The 17,668-nt window shown below is 45.6% G+C and overlaps 1 protein-coding gene across 2 annotated transcripts in view; it reads left to right on the forward strand.

The window, feature by feature from the left end:
* LHPP (phospholysine phosphohistidine inorganic pyrophosphate phosphatase) overlaps window positions 1-17,668 on the forward strand; it is a 90,741-nt gene that overhangs the window by 26,911 nt on the left and 46,162 nt on the right. For both annotated transcript variants that reach the window (XR_008237030.1, XM_052800113.1), the window contains exon 6: window positions 1,762-1,853. Coding sequence is in view for 1 of the 2 variants with exons in the window: in XM_052800113.1 (XP_052656073.1) it covers window positions 1,762-1,853 (92 nt within the window). In the remaining variant the exon portion in view is untranslated. The remainder of the gene's footprint in view (window positions 1-1,761; window positions 1,854-17,668) is intronic.

A 17,668-nucleotide genomic window follows, 5' to 3' on the forward strand; every position in this document is an offset into this window, starting at 1 on the left:
TGTAAAAAAGACATGCTTCCATGTGAAGGCAAAGGAAGAAGAGGATTTTATATTAGGTAGAACTGGTAACTGGAATGGCTCCTGCAACACAGACTTTCTGTATGGTTTCGACCTTAAAGCTGCAGCCAGCTGTATGAAAAGACTCAGCATTCCTGTAGATTGCTGCTTCTGGAGAAGCCGATCCCTGCTTCTGCCATGTGCACCTCGTTCCCATGACCTCTCTGGCAAGGGCCTATTTATCAGTTCTCCACAGATGGAAAAATGCTGGGTTGGCTTTCTGTCCGTGCCCAGCAGAGTCTCCCTTGGTGCTGCTCTCAGTAACCCATCTAAGGCAATCCTGGTGCCCTTGCAAACACGCCTTTAACCTCCCAAGCCCATATGTGGGACAAGGACCCATCATGACAGACCCTAGAAAAAGCTCAAACCACACAAAATATAAGGGCAATTTCTTTAGTAAGAAAAGAAACACTTTGCATAGGGACTCCATGTATCTGATGTGCAGATGTGAAAATAATCAAAAGTACTTGGAAGGAATGGGAATTCAGGCAGGAATTTCTGGAGTTGCAAGGTGCCACTTTCGAGAAAGCCTGGCAGTTATGTTTATGAAGCAGGAGGCTAAGTCAACAAGATGAAGATCAAGTGGCTAAAGATGCAACTAACTAATGTATTTTAGATAAAATTCAACTTTGATACAGAAGGTGCAAAAGCACACTTTAAAATTGGATAGATAAACTAGATTACGTATTTTCAAAGCTGGTGTGTTTCCCCAGTTTTAGGTGCTGCCTCTGTTCTCTTCAGAGTAATCCAGAATGCCTTTGGAAGGTTGAAAGCTGATTTTTTGCTTATTAATTGAAGATTACTGTTTTGTGTATATGCTGGGTTTTGCTGAAACTATAAAATGAGCCCCCCCAACTAGTTTTAAATTTGAAGAATAAAATAAATGTAATAATTTTTAATGCAGGATGGTAATAAGCACTTGAAATTTTGAAGGTGCAGTTGTTAATGAGAAAGACCTCTTGGTTGATAAGCTTCAATTTAACAAAGATCTTTCTTTGTTAAAGATAGGAACTCTGAAGTGAGCATGCATGCTACACATTTTCATCAGACACAGCCAGAAGGTCTTTCCTCAGTTACATTTTTTTTTTGTAATCTACTCAACTGAGTTTATTGGTATTTGCATGTACTTAAGCTGACTGTAATGCAAACCGTGCTAGGCCTGTACATATCATATCATATTGTGCAAAAATAATAAATTAGTTTTTACAGTGATTTTCCAAATTTCTGTATCAACCTGAGCAGGGGTTGGGATCAAGCTCTGCGAAGTTACACATCTCAGTGATCACAAGCTTAAGCTTTTGACTGGCTTTTAGAATACCAATTTTAAGGAAATGCTTAAAAAGTTAAGCTTAATTTAAACTGCATGGAGCATAACGTAAGTGCAGCATTAGGAACAGAATAGGACTAACTTAATAAAATTCAGCATTTTCTTTGAACTGTGCCAAATCACTTTGATTTTTGTGATTGATTACAAATTGGAGAGATGTGTACTGCACTAGTACATTGCTCGACGAGCTATAGCATGAATTACATTCAAGGTAGAATGACTTTTAATCAATACGATGACAATATTATCTTGTTTAATTTGTCTGATGGCAGTATTAAACATCAAATCAAGCTGTTTGTTATGTCAAAGGAGTGTGACGTATGGCGGAAATAAAATTCACCTGACACCAGTTTTTCTGTATTTCATTGCTTTGACAGGCCATCATGATTGGAGATGATATTGTGAATGATGTAGGAGGTGCCCAGCGGTGTGGTATGAGAGCTCTGCAAGTGCGGACAGGGAAGTACAGGTCAGTGTACACTCTACACCCTGCGCTCCATGGGGGCAATCGTGGAAAGAAGGGAAGTAACCGTAGGTAATGATTTTTGTATTTACCTTTCTGCCAAATGACACTGCACTCTGATTTCCTTACAACACATTAATTTCTGAAAGAAAAGGAGTTACAGTTTGGAACCTGGTACACATTCAAAGCGAATGCACAGGACCAGATTTTTTCCATGCCTTTTCCAGATCTTTTTCCGTTGGTGGCACAAATTTGCTGTCAGTGTACGCCTCCTTTTGTTGTCTGAACAAACACCTCCTTGTACAGCAGTTAGGCTTGGGTGGATGATGACATTTTCATTTGCAAAACACAATTTGGGAAAACACTGTGTGTATGAAAGTGGCAGGAAGGGGAAGACGTGTTGTCTTTGATCTTTTAAAGAAATATTTTCTGTTAAATTACTGCTATAATTTTTTCATCACAGTACATAGAACTGGTGCGTTTCTTGGGTTTTGCTTATTTTATTTTTTTTGCTGCTGCGTGAAAGTGTTGTACACTTGATATAAGACGTGTCTGAAACTTCTAGCAGGGTTAAGATTATAAAATTAGACTGACGACTCAGTGATCTCTGTGGGTCATATCTCACAGCTTTATGAAGGACTCCATATGCCTGCTATTTCCTCCAGACATGTATTCAGCGCTGAGATGTCTGAAATGCGAGAGCTGTTTCTCTACTTGTTTTACCGGAGAGCAGGCTTCTGCAGGCTCACTCATCTCTTTCAAATGACCCCTCAAGTCCTTCTCCAGGCAGGTGTCTCCATGATCCTGTGCTTTCATTGACCCAAGAGCTACCTCCCTGCAGCTGCTGATAGGAGACCTGAGTGGAGTTATAAACAGGGCATGGTCCAGGGTTGACTGGTAGAAAATGAAGCCATCATGTGATGCTCAGGCCAGGTCGGGTTTGAGGTCAGCTCAAGGTGACTCTCCAAATGCAGTGCAGACATCAGTCCCTACATTTAAAGTTTGGATTCCATAACACTCAAAATCTCCTCTTAACCATAACCATGCCTCTTTGTAGTATGACCATCTGTCATTTGACATATTTTATATTTTTACAGTTTTTCTTGCTTTTCAAATACTGAGACTGTAAAAGAAGGATCCAGTTTGGGAGGGATGCAGCAAGGGAGAATGGTTCTTGCCATAGACTATCTGAAAAGTTATTTTGTTAGTTTTCTAGTCAATCTGTTTCGCAATTTTCCTTTTAGTTTGTGTAAGGTGAGAAAATAATACCCAGTGCCTTAATTCTAATGGACCAGTAAGTGATGGTTTCTGAGAAAAAAAAGACAAGTTACAAGTGTATTGTATTTTGTGTATTTTTGCATCTCTAAGATAGTACACCTCAAAATCAGTTATCTATCGGAATAAAGCTCAAAAAATCCAAAAGATTAAAAAAGTAAGTATATAGTTTGTGCTGTTGGGATTATTTGTCTGTAATCTGTGTAATCCCATTAATTTCCTAAAGGAGAAAATGAGGATTCAACGATTGATTTTACCCTGATATTAATGGGATCACTTTGTGAATCCACATTTTATTGTCACACAGATACAGGTGTCAGTGAAGGAGGTACCTTTGCTACTGAACAAGTATCTCCTGTGACGTACTTTGCCCATCATAAAATATGCCACAGGTGATGCTGCATCCAAACTGTTCAGGCAACTGACATAAACTGTATATACACACACATAAATATGTATAATTCTATGCTGGGAAAACATTTTCTTGTATCAAGTTTGAGTCATGATTTCACAGCTGAAAGGGAGTCATCAGCTGTTCTAGATGGGGAAAAAAGATTGTTTTCCATTGTTACGTTTCCTGTTTCAGTGTGTGGTTGCTGTTGTCTGAAATCATGTACTATTGTATGGCAGTGAAATACAGATGAGTGTCTTTCTAAATTGAGCATGTGGTGCCAGTCCTGTTGTTAGCAATTGCGAGCAAAATGACATAGCTCTTGTTTGCCAAGAGAGGTCAGAGATGTATATATTTTTAAGAGTGACTGATTTAGTATACATGGAAAATCAAAACACATGGTGAGTATTGAGAGAGATGGAAAAAAACAAGTGCATGAAAGCTGATGGGCAAGATAAATAAAAAATAACAGAAAATGTAATTATTTTACGGCGGGTTTAGTTTAAAGTCTGATATATAACGTTAGGCATAGGTCCTCTCTTTCACTTGTATAGTAGTCCTTGCTGACACAGAGCTGTGTGCTACACCCAAGTACCTCTGGATGGCACCGTTAGTACATTCACTTCAGTATTAGCCACAGCTTCGGAACCTCCCCAGAATCTAAGGCTGTTTCTGCAAAAGTGTAAAGCACAAAGGCGTCAGGGTTTTGCTGTAGCTGCTGAGTGTTGGTGTGGTGGGATTTCCACAGATCTCAGTTATGAGAGTCTTGCAGCTCAGGACATAAGTGAGGACCCGAGCTGAGTTGTCTCTGTGTTTCTACAGCTGTGAGTATTTTTTTCCATTTCCACCACCACAACGGTGCCTCACTTCAGCAAAACGGAAGCAGAGCTGATTCGAGAATAAAATAAAAAATAACAGAGGAACTATCCCGAGGAATTGTTGCAAGTGCATTTCACAGCATACTGCTGGATACATGGAAATTACATTATTTGCACAAGTTATCCCAGTGAAGGCATTTTGCATGTTGTTCGGGAGGTCCAGGGGATTCTGTTGTACCCCTCCATCCTCACCTAAATGCTGTCCCCAACTGGCAGACACTGTCACCTCCGGTGCACGAATGTGCATCGGGGCAGCTCTCCTTATTTCAGGGGTCAGTGCAGTTCACATGAACATCTTTGAGATCTGTTGCCCACCAAAAGGTAACGCACCGTAGCACAAAAGACGACATGTGAGCCAAGGCTTACTCTACTGTTTATTGTATTTCAAAGGGACTACAGCGATCACACGCAGATCGCAGGCTGCAAAGCAACTCGGTGCATCTTACTTGCTTTAATAACCCAGAAGAAAAAGTCCCCTTTGGCCCTGAAAGCCTTTTATGGACAGAATCAGTCGAGCTGCTGCTGTGCAGAGGTCTCAGCAGTAGACAGGGGTGGACAGGTCTTGCGTGGGGCAGGCAGCCTCCAGCCGGGTGCAGGAAGCTGACTTCAGCCTGCAGCGTTGCAGGAGCCTTTCTGCGTGGTGGTGTTTGTGCCGTGTTGCTCAGTGACGGCGGTGACGGGTGCCAGCTCCCTGCTGAACTGAGGAACTGGTTTTGTGAATGTGGGGTGGTGGGGGTGGTTGGCTTGGCAGGCGAGTCGAGGTCCGGAGGAGAAGCAGAAGGGGTACGCAGGGAGAGCCGGCGTGGCCCTGGGGCTGCCTTCCTGCCTGGGCTCTCACCCTCCTGGCCTCTGCAAGGTCTTCTTCAGGGCTGGCTGCTCCCAGGGTGAGATTCAAAGTGTGGGTTATGGTGCTGCACAAACATTCAGTTTTACACCACCTTGAATGGAGGTCCTGAAAGCTAGCTCCTTTGTCTTGCTTCTTTTGGATCTTTAAAGTTTAATAAAATTTGTGCAGCCAATTTCCTTTAGTATGACAAACTTTGCATGTTACTTACTCCTGCATCTATAGTTATCTTCTCCTCTAAAGCACTTAATCCTCCAGCAGGACTTAGTCTCAGGTGTTGAGCTCTTTCTCAGTAGCCAAACCAGGCATAGCATAGATTAGTCCATGAAATGCAGTAAATTCTAGCTGCGACATGGAATAAAATTTCTGTTGGTGCAAGTCTGGGCAATAGTGGGACGGTGTAGGGATAAGATGGTGTTTTGAGTTGACCTCAGCCAACATGGTTCTCTGACATGGGGAGAGTAGTTGGGTTGGCCAAGTATAGCCTTTCTCAGGTGTAAAATCCAAATGCAAAGGGTCAGTCCGGTCTGCAGGTTTGTCCACTCTCAGTTTGTTCCATCTACAGAACAGATGAGGTCATTGCTGCAGACTCTCGTGTGCCGAGAGAAGAAGCTGGTATTAGGTTTTTCAGCATTGGGAAACCTGACGCTAATTACAAAGTTTCTGTGCACACCTGCATGGAGGCCCTTCATAGCCAACATCTTTCCCATCTGGGGAAGAACATGTACTTGTCTTCCCGCACAGGGTATGTGCTAATTTCACTTGCAGCTAATTGGCCTTGACATCAAACCAATAATTTCCACAATAACTATTGATTCTGCAATGCTGCGTAATATCCTCGTTCCTCTTTGTAGCGTGCAAGTTAGAGCAGAGAAGAAGTACTTTGAGGCTTTTCCAACTGTTTCCCCGTAAAATCGGAAACAGCTTTCAGGTGTGTCAATGCGTCAAATTGCAGGTGGTTCTTGACAGGGTGGAAGAATTACTTATCCCTTTCTCCTTGTTGTTATTTACAGGTCTTGATTTGTAAGTAAAGAACTTTACATCGCTGGCGTGCAGTGGTAGCCAGGAATATTCATGGCAGTAGTACCCACTGCCCCTGCTCGCCCGTGGGCTCCAAAATGGTTTCAGAGTCTGGCAGTATGGGTTCATCCCCTCCCAGTGCCCACGTGAGGTTTTCTTCATTTGATTTGGGATTTATCTCACGGCCACGGCTGATACTGCAACATTCCTGAGCTGCCTCATTACACACATAAGGGATACCCCAGGGATGCAGGATGAAAGGATCGAGGCCCGTGAGAGCTATCACCTGTCTCCAGCTCTGCCACTGTTCTCCAGGAGAACTGGGTCAAGTTACTTCATGTTGCTGTTCTTCAGTTTCCCCACTTTATAATTATCCTCTGAGAATAATTATCCCTACTTTCTTAATAAAGTGGCTTGTGATCTGTTCCTCTTATCAGATTGAAGAAAACATACAGAATTTGTACAGATTTGTAGGAAATCAGCTTGCCAGAAGAAAAATCCAGACATGATCAAGACAGTTGTAACAGAGGAAAAGTCTTTTAGGCTGCCATCGTCAGCTGATTAAGGGTTGAGAAAAACAGGGTGGGTCATTACAATAACCTCCCAAGTGAAGTTATAAAAGTATTCTTAAAAAAACCATTTCCACCCATAGCTAAATTCACAGCTGTCACTGTATTAGTAAATGAAAGCTCATGACACCTTTTGCAAAGAAATAGTCACATCTTACTGCTCTGCAGAGAAGCAGCATCCCTCCACCTTCACTTTCTTGCTCACTGCATTACTAACCACAGCCAAGATGAACAATTTTATTAGTTTGTTCACATCTCCTGGGTCTTGATGGAGCATACCAGAAGTGCGTAATGAGAACGAACAGACAGAGGCACTCCCTTTGTGCTGAAACAGAACCAGAGGCGTTTTGATGGCCTCACACTCCTGATAATTAAGTCTGTTTCAAGTATTAAATGGAAAGACTTCCAACCCATATTTACACTGTAAAAAGTTGTATTATAATTCATGTTAGTTAATGTCTTAAGCAATGTTTATGAAAACCTAGTGTCAGCAAGTCATTTTTTGTTTTATCATGATAGCTGATTGCAGTCAATCCTAAGGCATAGTCCTATTGACCATTTATTGCACATTCAAATCACAGTTTGCTCCGTCCATGTGAGGATCTTCACATGTGTTTATCAATTTCTTGACCATGATTTTGTTACCGTAAGCTTTGTAGAGGAAGTTCAGAGTAAATACTGCAGTGCCTCAGCATATGCATACTCATCTGATGACAGCCTTAAATTTTCCCAGTACATTCAAGTGTCCAGACACAGAAATTACAGTTTTAGTATCTGAGGCTTTAGGAATGAGTGGCCTATGAGAAGGTTTAAGTTCTTGCTGCTGTAGTATGGTGTTACAATCTAGCTATCCAATTTTCAGCGTAGGGTATAGCCAATCACAGTGCAAAATAACAAATTGCATTGGAAATACTTCATTGTTGAAGTACGAGTGGTGAACTTGGGAAGCAGCAGATTTTACCCTCTGAAAAAAAAAAAAATCATCTTTTGTATATGTTGAGTATTTCTGTTTCCTTAACTGAACATAGCCAAGTGTTTACTTTCCAGTAAAGTTACTGTTTGATATTAGAAATACCAGTTGGTCCCTTTCAACTGAACTATTCTATTCTATTCTATTCTAGCCTATTCCAAATGCAGATTATACCTAAGCTAAAACACACCTGAAAAGAGCAAGGGGGAACAGAGAGTTCTGCTACGTTGTAGCTAATGTGTAATTTAATTATCTCTGGTCTAAAAGAGAAATGGGAGTTTGGGGTTTTTTTTTATTAGCAGGTTAATTTATTCGTTGGTACCATAATAAAACTCAAGGAAGCAGAGCGTGCTCAGGACGTAGCCATGCTAGGTGCTGTATGTATGCCTATGTGCTGTTCTGAAAAAATTAGTCTGAATATCAGAAAAGAGATCAGTCTGTGATGAGAGCAGGGGCAAGGATAAATAAGGGAGGAATGTATCAGGTCAGTGAGGAAATGCAATATTACACAGCAGTCTTGCCAGCTCTGCTTTCTACCTGTCTCATGACTGACTTTTCCTTAGCAGTCCTACTCTAATCAGCTGTTACATCTCAAAGTCTTATGAAAGGAAGCAATTAGCATTTTGCAAATCAAGATGGTAGTGACCGCATCAGCCTGTGCTGCAGTTTTGCTTCCCCTCTTGCTTCACATCCACACAACGCATGCAGTAGCAGAGACAGCTGCCTTAAAGGTTTCTATTTCTCCTCTTCTGAAGTTGATAAATAAAGGACTGAAAGAGAAGGAGGTGGTACCAGCATCTGCTACTAGAAGCAAGAGGCAGTGGGACCTGGGAGGGCACGTGGCTCGGGTGGGCTTGATGTATGGGGCTAAACCACTCCCAGACCCTCTCAGAAAAGCATCCAAAGGTAATGGCCACTTTGCTTTCATTCTCTTTTGCTCTGGTGCCTCGATGTCTTGGTAGCACACGCTCTGTCAGCCTGGGCTGGCAGCTATCCTCTACCCAACGTGGCCGTGTACACTTACGCATCTGCGTGAGTAACACCAGAGCCCTTGGCAGCTGCTTGTCTAATGCATTTTTGCTTCTTTCCTTCCCGCAGATACATAATTCATGAGCTGAGGTGGTGGTGGCAGGACTGCCTGAAAGGAGGCAGCTCGGGGACTTTCCAAGGTTTCTATAGAGTGTGTTCACCCTTGCACAGCACCCGCTGTCACTGCAGACACCCGTGGCCTCCCCCAAGCTGCTGTCTGAGGGGACCCCCAGCCTCCCTCCCTGGTACGAGCAGTCTACGAGACAGGACAGGGAGCAGGTCCGTGCTTATTTTTATCTTTAGGGGCCTTTTCTCAGCACCAGTGTAAGGCTGCAGTAGAAAAATTCCACAGCGAAGCAGTCCTGGGAGCTGGCCGAGCGCAGCAGTGTTTCTCAACACTTGTCACTTGCAGAATGCTGAGCTGTATTAGCTTGTTCAACATTTGACAGCAATGATGAATACCATACCAATTGCTAACTACTTTATTTCCGTAAAAATGCTAATGAGCGTGTTGAAATGTGCTGCAGAAATGGCAGAGCTGGGACAGCTGCACAATTGTGGTTTCACTACAGATTTCTTTTTTTAAAAACACAGGTTCCTCTTCTCTGCATTTTTTTTCCCCTAGTTAAATGTCATCCCAGCTCACTTGGTGTGTGGAGTCCTCTCAGCGAGCAGCACAGGGAGCGTGGCAGAAGTGGAGACTGCTCTGATTGATAAAACCAAAGCCGGGCGTTGTTTTCAAAGGTAGAGAGAAGCAAACAAGAGAAAGGCAGGCCAAGTCAGCTGCTGATGTAACTCCCTTGGAGCAAATGGTTCAGTATCTGAAATTTAATCTGGCTTGGGCTCTTGCTCGCAGTGTAAACATGCTCGGGAGCCGCGGTGCTGGAGCAGTACCTTGTGCCAGCACCCTGCAAGCACAAAACAACCGAGTATTCATGCTTCAACACTGTTCTGTGTGGCCAGCGGATGCTGGAGGGTCACCTGCAGGCTTATCTAGTGACATTCATTTTTTCCTCTAAGAGTGGGTTTAACCAAGAAACCCGGAGTGGCCGCCTAGTCCCCGGTGTTGTTTTCTGCTCTTAAGATGCGGAGCAGGGCCCTGTGTTTGTATCGCCGTCTGCTTGGGCACACAGCCACGCAGTTGTAGGGTGAGCCGGGTGCTCAGAGGTGGGGTGTGCTCACAGGACCACCAGCCGTTGTGGCTGGTCCCAGAGCTATGCTGGGGTCCCTGCTGCAGTCGTGTGGCTTTTCCAGCAGCTGCAGGGATGACGGAGACAGGTGTTTGTTGAGGTGCATGGGAGACGGGCTGCCAGCCTGCTCAGGCCAAGGGAGCAGCCGCAAGACACGGGCACTGCTGCCCTTCCAGCTGCTTCTGCTGGGCTCGGGCTGGTGGCTGGTTTTCATCCCCTTCAGGAGGCATGATGAGACTTGCCCGGTGTTAAAAATAAAGTACCCGGCAGTGCCAGCTTTAGGTCTTCTGCAAGTGCTGGGAAACTGATGGCTCAATACGTGAGTGCTCATGTACTGAAGCAGGAGTAAGAGCGTAATGTGAGAAAAGGGGTTTGGGTGAAGAGGAGTGCTCCCCTGCCGCCGCCAGCGCCGGGCAGTGCTCTTCTCTGGAGATGAAGACAGCTTGCAGCTGGCGCTGGGATGTGACTCACGTTCACACTTTGCCCTGAAACGATTACGATTCTTACTTGCCTGTGGTTTTCAGTCATTATCAACAGCGTATACGGTTACACCTCAGCCCCACGCGCTCACAGGTTGCCGAAAGCTGAGCTCATTCAGCACGTGGGGCCGGTGCTGTTGCATGGGGTCTGCGTCCTGTGTCGAGTCTTTAAAACTTAAGCCATCGACCTCCCTAAAAACAGTGGTGGGCCTCGGGGCCATGGGGAGCAGGGCTGGGGAGCCCTGGCTGGTCACCAGCTGCAGCCGCTGCACGCGCTGTCGCTCTTCGTATCAACCTGCAGCTCATCTCAAAAGCTTTTTCCTTTTCTTCTTAACTCCACTCTGACCGAGTCTAAAATGGCCCCATATGATCAGCTGGGTCTAATGCTCTGCTAAATGCTGCTCCCGGTCCGTAGGCCCATTCCCGTGTGAATATAATTTCTGTGGCACCTTCAGGGGCTCGCTGTGGTCATTCTGGAGTGTGATCTTGGCCATGTTTCTTGCATGTTACTTATGCCAGTGTATGCTTTTATTTCACAGCTCCGATTGCTTTTCCGTTCCCAGCCGCGCTCTGAGTGCCTTCTGAGGTGTGCGGGGAGGAGAGGGTGTCAGGTTTGCCCTTCCAGCTTCCACTCACTCCCAACCCGTGGTAACCGCTGTCAGTCTACACATGAGCAGAGTTACACAGTCTGTCCCTAGGTGGGAAGCTTGGCCGTGCAATGCATGTCACTGTAGCGTTGCAGACGGTGGCTGCACTCCTGCAGAAAGAAGGGCTGTGAGACATCCAGGGCTGTGAGCAGCAGAGCAAACACCTGAGCTCGTCCCCCAGGTTGCCTTTGCAGAGAGAGCTGGGCACCTGTAGGTCTAAGTCTTCTCATCCTAAAGCAGGTCAGGCGGGTTATGTGCCAGAAGCATCTGTTGCTCTGCACGGCCTGTAACGACAGCTCGCTGGGGCACGGGTGGCTGGACGTGCTTTGGGAAGCTTCCTCTGCCCCCTGCCCAGGCTGGGCTTGGTTAGGACCAGCTCTACCTGCAGCAACACATCACTTGCTTAAATGACCGAGGCACAAAATAGGCATTGGCTGATCAGTGTGTTGCAAGTAGGGAAATCAATGCAAAGAGTTATTTCATCGCTAACGAGAATTTGGGGACAAGTGGGGAGGCACGGCCGGGTGATGGAGTTAGCAGAGCTGGGTGGGTGGGTGTTAGCTCACAAGCTGTGGGCTGCACAATACCCTGCGCTTTGTGTGCTGCAGCCTCCGGGCCCTTCTTCCCCGTCCCCCTCCCCATCCCCTGGGACGCTGCCAGTTCTCAGTTTGTACTGGAGGAGACGTGTTTCTCACCATGCAAATTTCCAGCGGGCTACATGGGGGAGGACGCAGCCAGCAGTGCTCCACAGTGCCAGATCAAATTCAGGCCCTGGTTTTGGATGTACAGTTGCAGTTTGTGGAGGGTGGGAGGGAGCTTGAAGTGGTTTTCATCTTGGCGTGAACTGCTGGAGCACCGTGCCGAGCAAAGCAGCTGCCGCCTGCCTTTAAAAGGGGCTCCTGTGCTGCAGAGCCCCTTCACCTGCCACAAAGCCAAGCTTTGTTCAAACCTCAGCAGGCGTTTGCAGCTGAATAACATGAACCGTTCAGCTCGGCTGTTGGCTGCATGACACTGAAATAAGGCCTAAAAATAGGAGGATGTCTGACCCTGAAGTGAAGGATTTTCACTCGTAACTCAGCCTGGCGCCCGCCCAGGGTGACATCATCTGGAGGGGAAGTTGGAAAAGCTTCCAAAGACACAGCTTTCCACACAGGAGTGCTAAACGCGTGTGTCAACGGATAATCAGGCAGCACGTTCGCTGTGGCCGTGAATTAGGGGAAGGAGGGAATGGGGAAGAAAAGACCTGAAGACGGAGGAGAAGGATTGGCACTGCATGTTGGGAAAGGGGTTTGGGAGCGTTGTCTGTGTATAACTCGAGGGGAGATGATAGGAGCAAAAAAGGTCCCATTCAGGCAGAGCCTGTCCCATAAATATGACAGTTTTGTTTCCTTTTAGGTGTGCTAAAAGCTACAGTCAAGGTTCTGACCATCAGCCCACCCAGTGATATCTGGTGATATTAGTCACAGTTGTAGTTTGAGTCTGTGTGATTTAGATTTGCAAGTGCATGGATACTGCTCATGGTGGCCATGGAAGCATCCGAGATGGCCAGGTACTGAATGACCTCCCTTGGTTTCAGCTCTCTGATACTTGAAAGCAGTTTTGCCCAGGCTAACCTTCAGAGATTTGATCCAAGTCTGTGCTCAAGTAGCATGAATGAGCTTGCTGTTGTTCTAAATCCAAATTGCTTGAACCCAGTTCCTCATATTTCTGTGCTAAGCTTCTTTGTCTTCTTTAAAAATGATAGTGTGTAAAAAATGCAGTAGGTAGTTTTCCTCTGAAACTTGACATCCTTTTCTCTCTGGATACTGCCAGGCGACTCCTGTGCTCATCCTCTAACGAGGACACCTTTACCTTGGTGTTGATGAGTGCACGCTGGAATTCGTAACGCTTTTCAGATGGTGAGAGCTAAGTGTGATATTTAGACAGGGTGTCTCCATTATCTATTTTCTTTCTGCCTTTTAAATTCTCATTACATATTTATAATGCTGTTATAGCAAAGATGCCTAAAGCACAACCGTGGGCAGTGTTTGGTCTTTGAGTCCCAAATGAAGCTGAAAAAACTGCTGTTGCTATGTAAACACTATGTCAAGAGCTGATTTCATGCATACTGCTGGGCATTTTTAGCCAACAATGATAACGAAGAGAGGGGAAGAGTTTTACCATATCAATGTCTAATCTAATATGAAACCAATTGATTTGGTTGGAGACTGAGAAGAGTGTTCGGGCATGCCAGCCCTTCTTGGGGTTTTCATGCTCTTAGATCATCACAGCAGTGAAACTCTTCCTACAGACAAGCCGGTTTATAGACATCTGCCACAGCAACAGGCACAGACGAGCTGCTTTTCACTTCATCAGCCTTTGGGTAGGATTTGTGTGACTAAGCATGAGGATATTTCTGGTTGTCTGCTGGGAAATGACCAGGCTGCGGTCGCAAAGGTGTTTCATTGGCATTGACTGAGTCCATGGAAGGCAGGGTCAGTAATTGACTTCCCGTACTAGGGTTAAGTATTTGGCCCAGAGGGGGCTTGGACAGTTTTCCCATGTTTTACCCATTTTTTATGTGAAAGCTTGCAGCCTTTGTGACTGAGAGATGGATCTCTATTTGCAACTAGACTGTGAAACTTCCTAGCTTTTGATTCCTGATACTTTTTATTAAGTACAGCCTAGCCGTGTGAAAGGCAGTGACCTAAACCTAAACAGCTGGAATAAATCTCATGTACGCCAGCGGTGAATGCCAGTCCCGCTGTAGGTCAGCTCTTCCATTACAGACCCGTCGTTTCGCGCGGCATTAATGGAGCTGACATAAATGAAAGCGAGGCACACACTAGAAGAGCTGGCTTTTATTCTTGCAGACGGAGCTCTTTATTTTTCCTTGCCGGTTGAGATGTTCTAGCAAACACTCGACTTCCTTGTCATCTTTAAACTATGTAGAGAGGTGGGGAGTTGGCTTTTACCAAAGCAAATGGATTTTGCTTTGAAAAGTCCCTTCCTGCAGTTTTTGGCATGACTGATCACCCTTCTCTCAACAGTCCCTGAGCTGCATGATACAGTAGTTTTGTACAGAGCTGTATTTTTATGCACATAAGTTTTTAAAGCTGCATCTCTTTGAAACATGTCCCTAGCGGGCTCAGGGGTTGTGAGATGTGGCCAGAGGCGCTGGTGGACACACAGTAATGACCAGTGCTGCTGCACGTAGCACAAGTTGTCAAATAACATTCAGATAAAAATACTACCTGTTAAAAGACCGTTACAGCATGAATTCAACCATATTGTACATTTGCTCTGAGAAGCAGTCCTTAATGAAACGCTCACATCCCCTTCCCCGTGCCGAATCCTCATCTCCCCATTGCATAGAGCAGACACAGCCTTGAATGTGCCTGGGCTTACAGAGCAACTTTTTCCCCTCGCCAGTCACTGGTTTCCACATGGCTTTTTCTATTGTGTCTTTCTGGCAGTTAAATACAAGCATTAATGCATTTATTTCTGGAGCAGAGCTTTGAGATCCTGCCTTAACTGTGCACGCAGGGACGAGAGGCAGAGAGTTTAAAACTTAACGCTGGCCAAAGGGTCAATTGCTCACATGCTTAGTTTGAAAGTACTTGAGCATTACATGTAAACATATGTTGGAAAGGCTGTTTGCGGCCGCCGTGGGGGCATCTGTGCGGGCTCAGCCCTTCTGCAGATGGGCTCCCAGCTGGCCCCGGGCAGGCGCTCGGAAAATCACAGTGCCCAGAGGAAAGCCTGGGCATCACGGAGGAACGGCACGGCTGGGCAGAGGGAGAATACGCTCCTCCGCAGGGCGGCATTGACCTCTTTCATCTCAAAAGCATCTCTGTCTCCCTTCATCAGGCGTCAGAGGTGCCGGTCTCCTTTGGGCTGGCTCACACAGGCTCTGCTGAGGTTGCTCTTCCCTCTGTCCTGGTTCCTGTTAGTGGTTAGTGGAGTGAAAAGACAGGTTTTGGCTGAGGACTCAGGCCAACTCCTGTCCGTACAAAGCGGGTACAAAGACCTCAGCTGAAAGGAAAAAAAAAAACCTGTCTGCATTTAAATCAGCCTAATTAAAGTGGCTTTTTCCAGGAGCTGGCAGGCACGCTGCAGTTGCCTGCCCAAAGTGATTTGTGCAATTACCATCTTTTGTGTTTGGTGGGGTTTTTTCTTACTGCGCTCGTTTATGGGACATTGCTCAGGGAAGAACACCTATGTGTAATATGTTATTTTAAGTTTAGAAATAGGGGGCTGTATTCTCACCTGCTATAAGGAGTGGAGTAAATCAGCAGAGCTCTGCTGATTTACACCTGCTGGTACTCTGGCCTACTGGGTGCCTGGAAATAGCTTAGCAAGTGTAAAAGAAAAAAATGGTTTCTCCATCCATCTGGAACACATTGCATACATCAGGGGAAGGAGAGGCATTTGTGAGAGCGAACGCTTCATTTATCAGTGTACGAGCTATTGAAAAGACTGGATGTAGCCTGGATAATTATAACCAAGATCAGTCTTCTTGGAATGGAAAAGTAACGACAATCCTAATTTTACCAAATCCTCTGAAATTTACTGTCTATTTATTTAACACCCTGGGCCCTTTCCTGTGGCAGAGGATCGGATAGATTTATGAAGGTGCAGTTTAGTAATCTAAATACTTACGAGTTCATCTGCATGGCCCGTGGGCTGCTCTGGTTATTTTCACTGTCACTGCTTGGAGGCCGTGGGAACCGGGAATGCAGACGGAAGCACAGGGAGGCACAGACCAAAAATCAGCTGGAGTCAGTTGAAACACTCTTCTTCCACTTGCTTTGCAGGCGAGAAGTACCTGGCCTTCGCAGGCAGCTTTAGCTGTTGGTGCTGTTGGGAAGGGAGGGGAACAAAGCTCCTTCCATCTCCTCTTCAGGAGCTGCCTATTTTTTCTCTTTCCAGCATTATCTGTGTATTTTTTCCTGCATGTAAAGAGAGGCAATATGTATTCAGAAATTCCCCGTGCAGGGAAGGTCCTAGTAGTGAGACTATGTTTGAATTGGAGAGCTGACTGCAGTTTCTCTATGACAAGCCATGGATACCATCTGTCCATCCTAGAGCCTTATCGAAACTGAAAACCTCTGCTAGAAGCAGGAATAGCAGCACAAGAAGGAAAATCCCTTTGGGACAATACAGGCTTTGTTAAAAAAGAGAGGTTATCCAGAATCTGACGAAACGAAGGCAGGCAAAGGAGCAGAGCTATAGGCCTGGAAGTCCTTTTGCTACCGTCATTTAATATTAGAGGAAAATGCCTGGACTGGGGTTTAATAATTGTTGCTGGTCTTTTTTGTAGCAAGTTCGTAATTACAAGGCCTGTCTGCATTTGTGGGTTTATGAGCTGTGCTGCCTTTTGGCTGAATATTTACTCTTTTTTTACCATGAAAGTAAGTGTCTTTTTCAGTCCAGCATGCCTTTCAGGAGTTGAAACACATAGCCTTGATTTCCCCTTCAATTCTAAAGCACTGTGGGATTGTAGAGTTGTTATAAGCACACACAAAACCCCAAACAACAAACCTTGAAAGATGAAAATAATGGTCCAAAGAAGACAGAAGGAAAATTTTCTTTGACTCCTTCCGAGTCAGGGTTTTAGTCCAAGGGGTTTGGTAGCACTGTAAGCCTTTGTGCTTCAAGACACAAGCCAAGTTCTCACTAATAAAATTCAAAAGGCAATTTTCCTTCAGGGCACAAATTCTAATATAAAATCTCCTATGTTTTCCTAAACCACTGTCAGAAACTGGCCACTGTTGAAAGTGGAATACACAATTAGATCAGTCTGCCTGTCTGAACTGGCGTGGTGGCTCTCGCATGCTTCGCCTTCCTATATGAACACGCAGGAGGGGTGTGTTGTCAATGGTACTGCTGCTTCATCACGGGGAGGGCTACAACCTCCAGGTGGGTTGGGTGATCAGGGAAGCAGGAGGGGAAGAGGGTTTGAACATTTTTTTGGGGGTGTATCGGGAAGCCTCAGTGCCCTGGTTGCCAAAGCAGTCTCTTTGCAGTCCCATGCTCTCAGCTCCCGTGCTGCCATCCCCACCTGCCCCTTACCTTGGTGGCTGACTCACATTTTTGCATACACGCAAGTCCTGAAGAGTTCGGGTAAAGTGTTGAATGGTGTGGGATTGGTGGTTTAGTAGGGAACGTCAGTGCTTTTATAGCCTGGGAGCTGCAAAACGGTTGGCCTAAGCAAAACAAAGGAAGAAATCTTTGCATGTGCTTGAGAAAATAGTGGGACAGCAACACAAAATGAACCCTCCCCCATCCATCCAGAACAGAGCTAGTATCCTTAGTGCCAGCTCTGCTCCACATTCAACCTTTTGTAGGCAGGCCGTTGAACGTGAGAGCCAACAGCCGCTCCAAGTGTTAGGAAATCAAAGCGACTTCCTGAGGTCTTTGTATCTCACAGCTTTCCTGCTGCAGCGTGGGCAAAAATTATACAAGTGGGTTATCTGACAGTGGGAAGCAGGTTTAGGAGTGGCTTCTGGCTCGTGCTGCCAGCTGTGCAGCAGCTCCGGTGCAGCCG

This window comes from Harpia harpyja, chromosome 10, assembly GCF_026419915.1.
Source record: "Harpia harpyja isolate bHarHar1 chromosome 10, bHarHar1 primary haplotype, whole genome shotgun sequence".
NCBI classification, from domain to species: Eukaryota; Metazoa; Chordata; class Aves; order Accipitriformes; family Accipitridae; genus Harpia; species Harpia harpyja.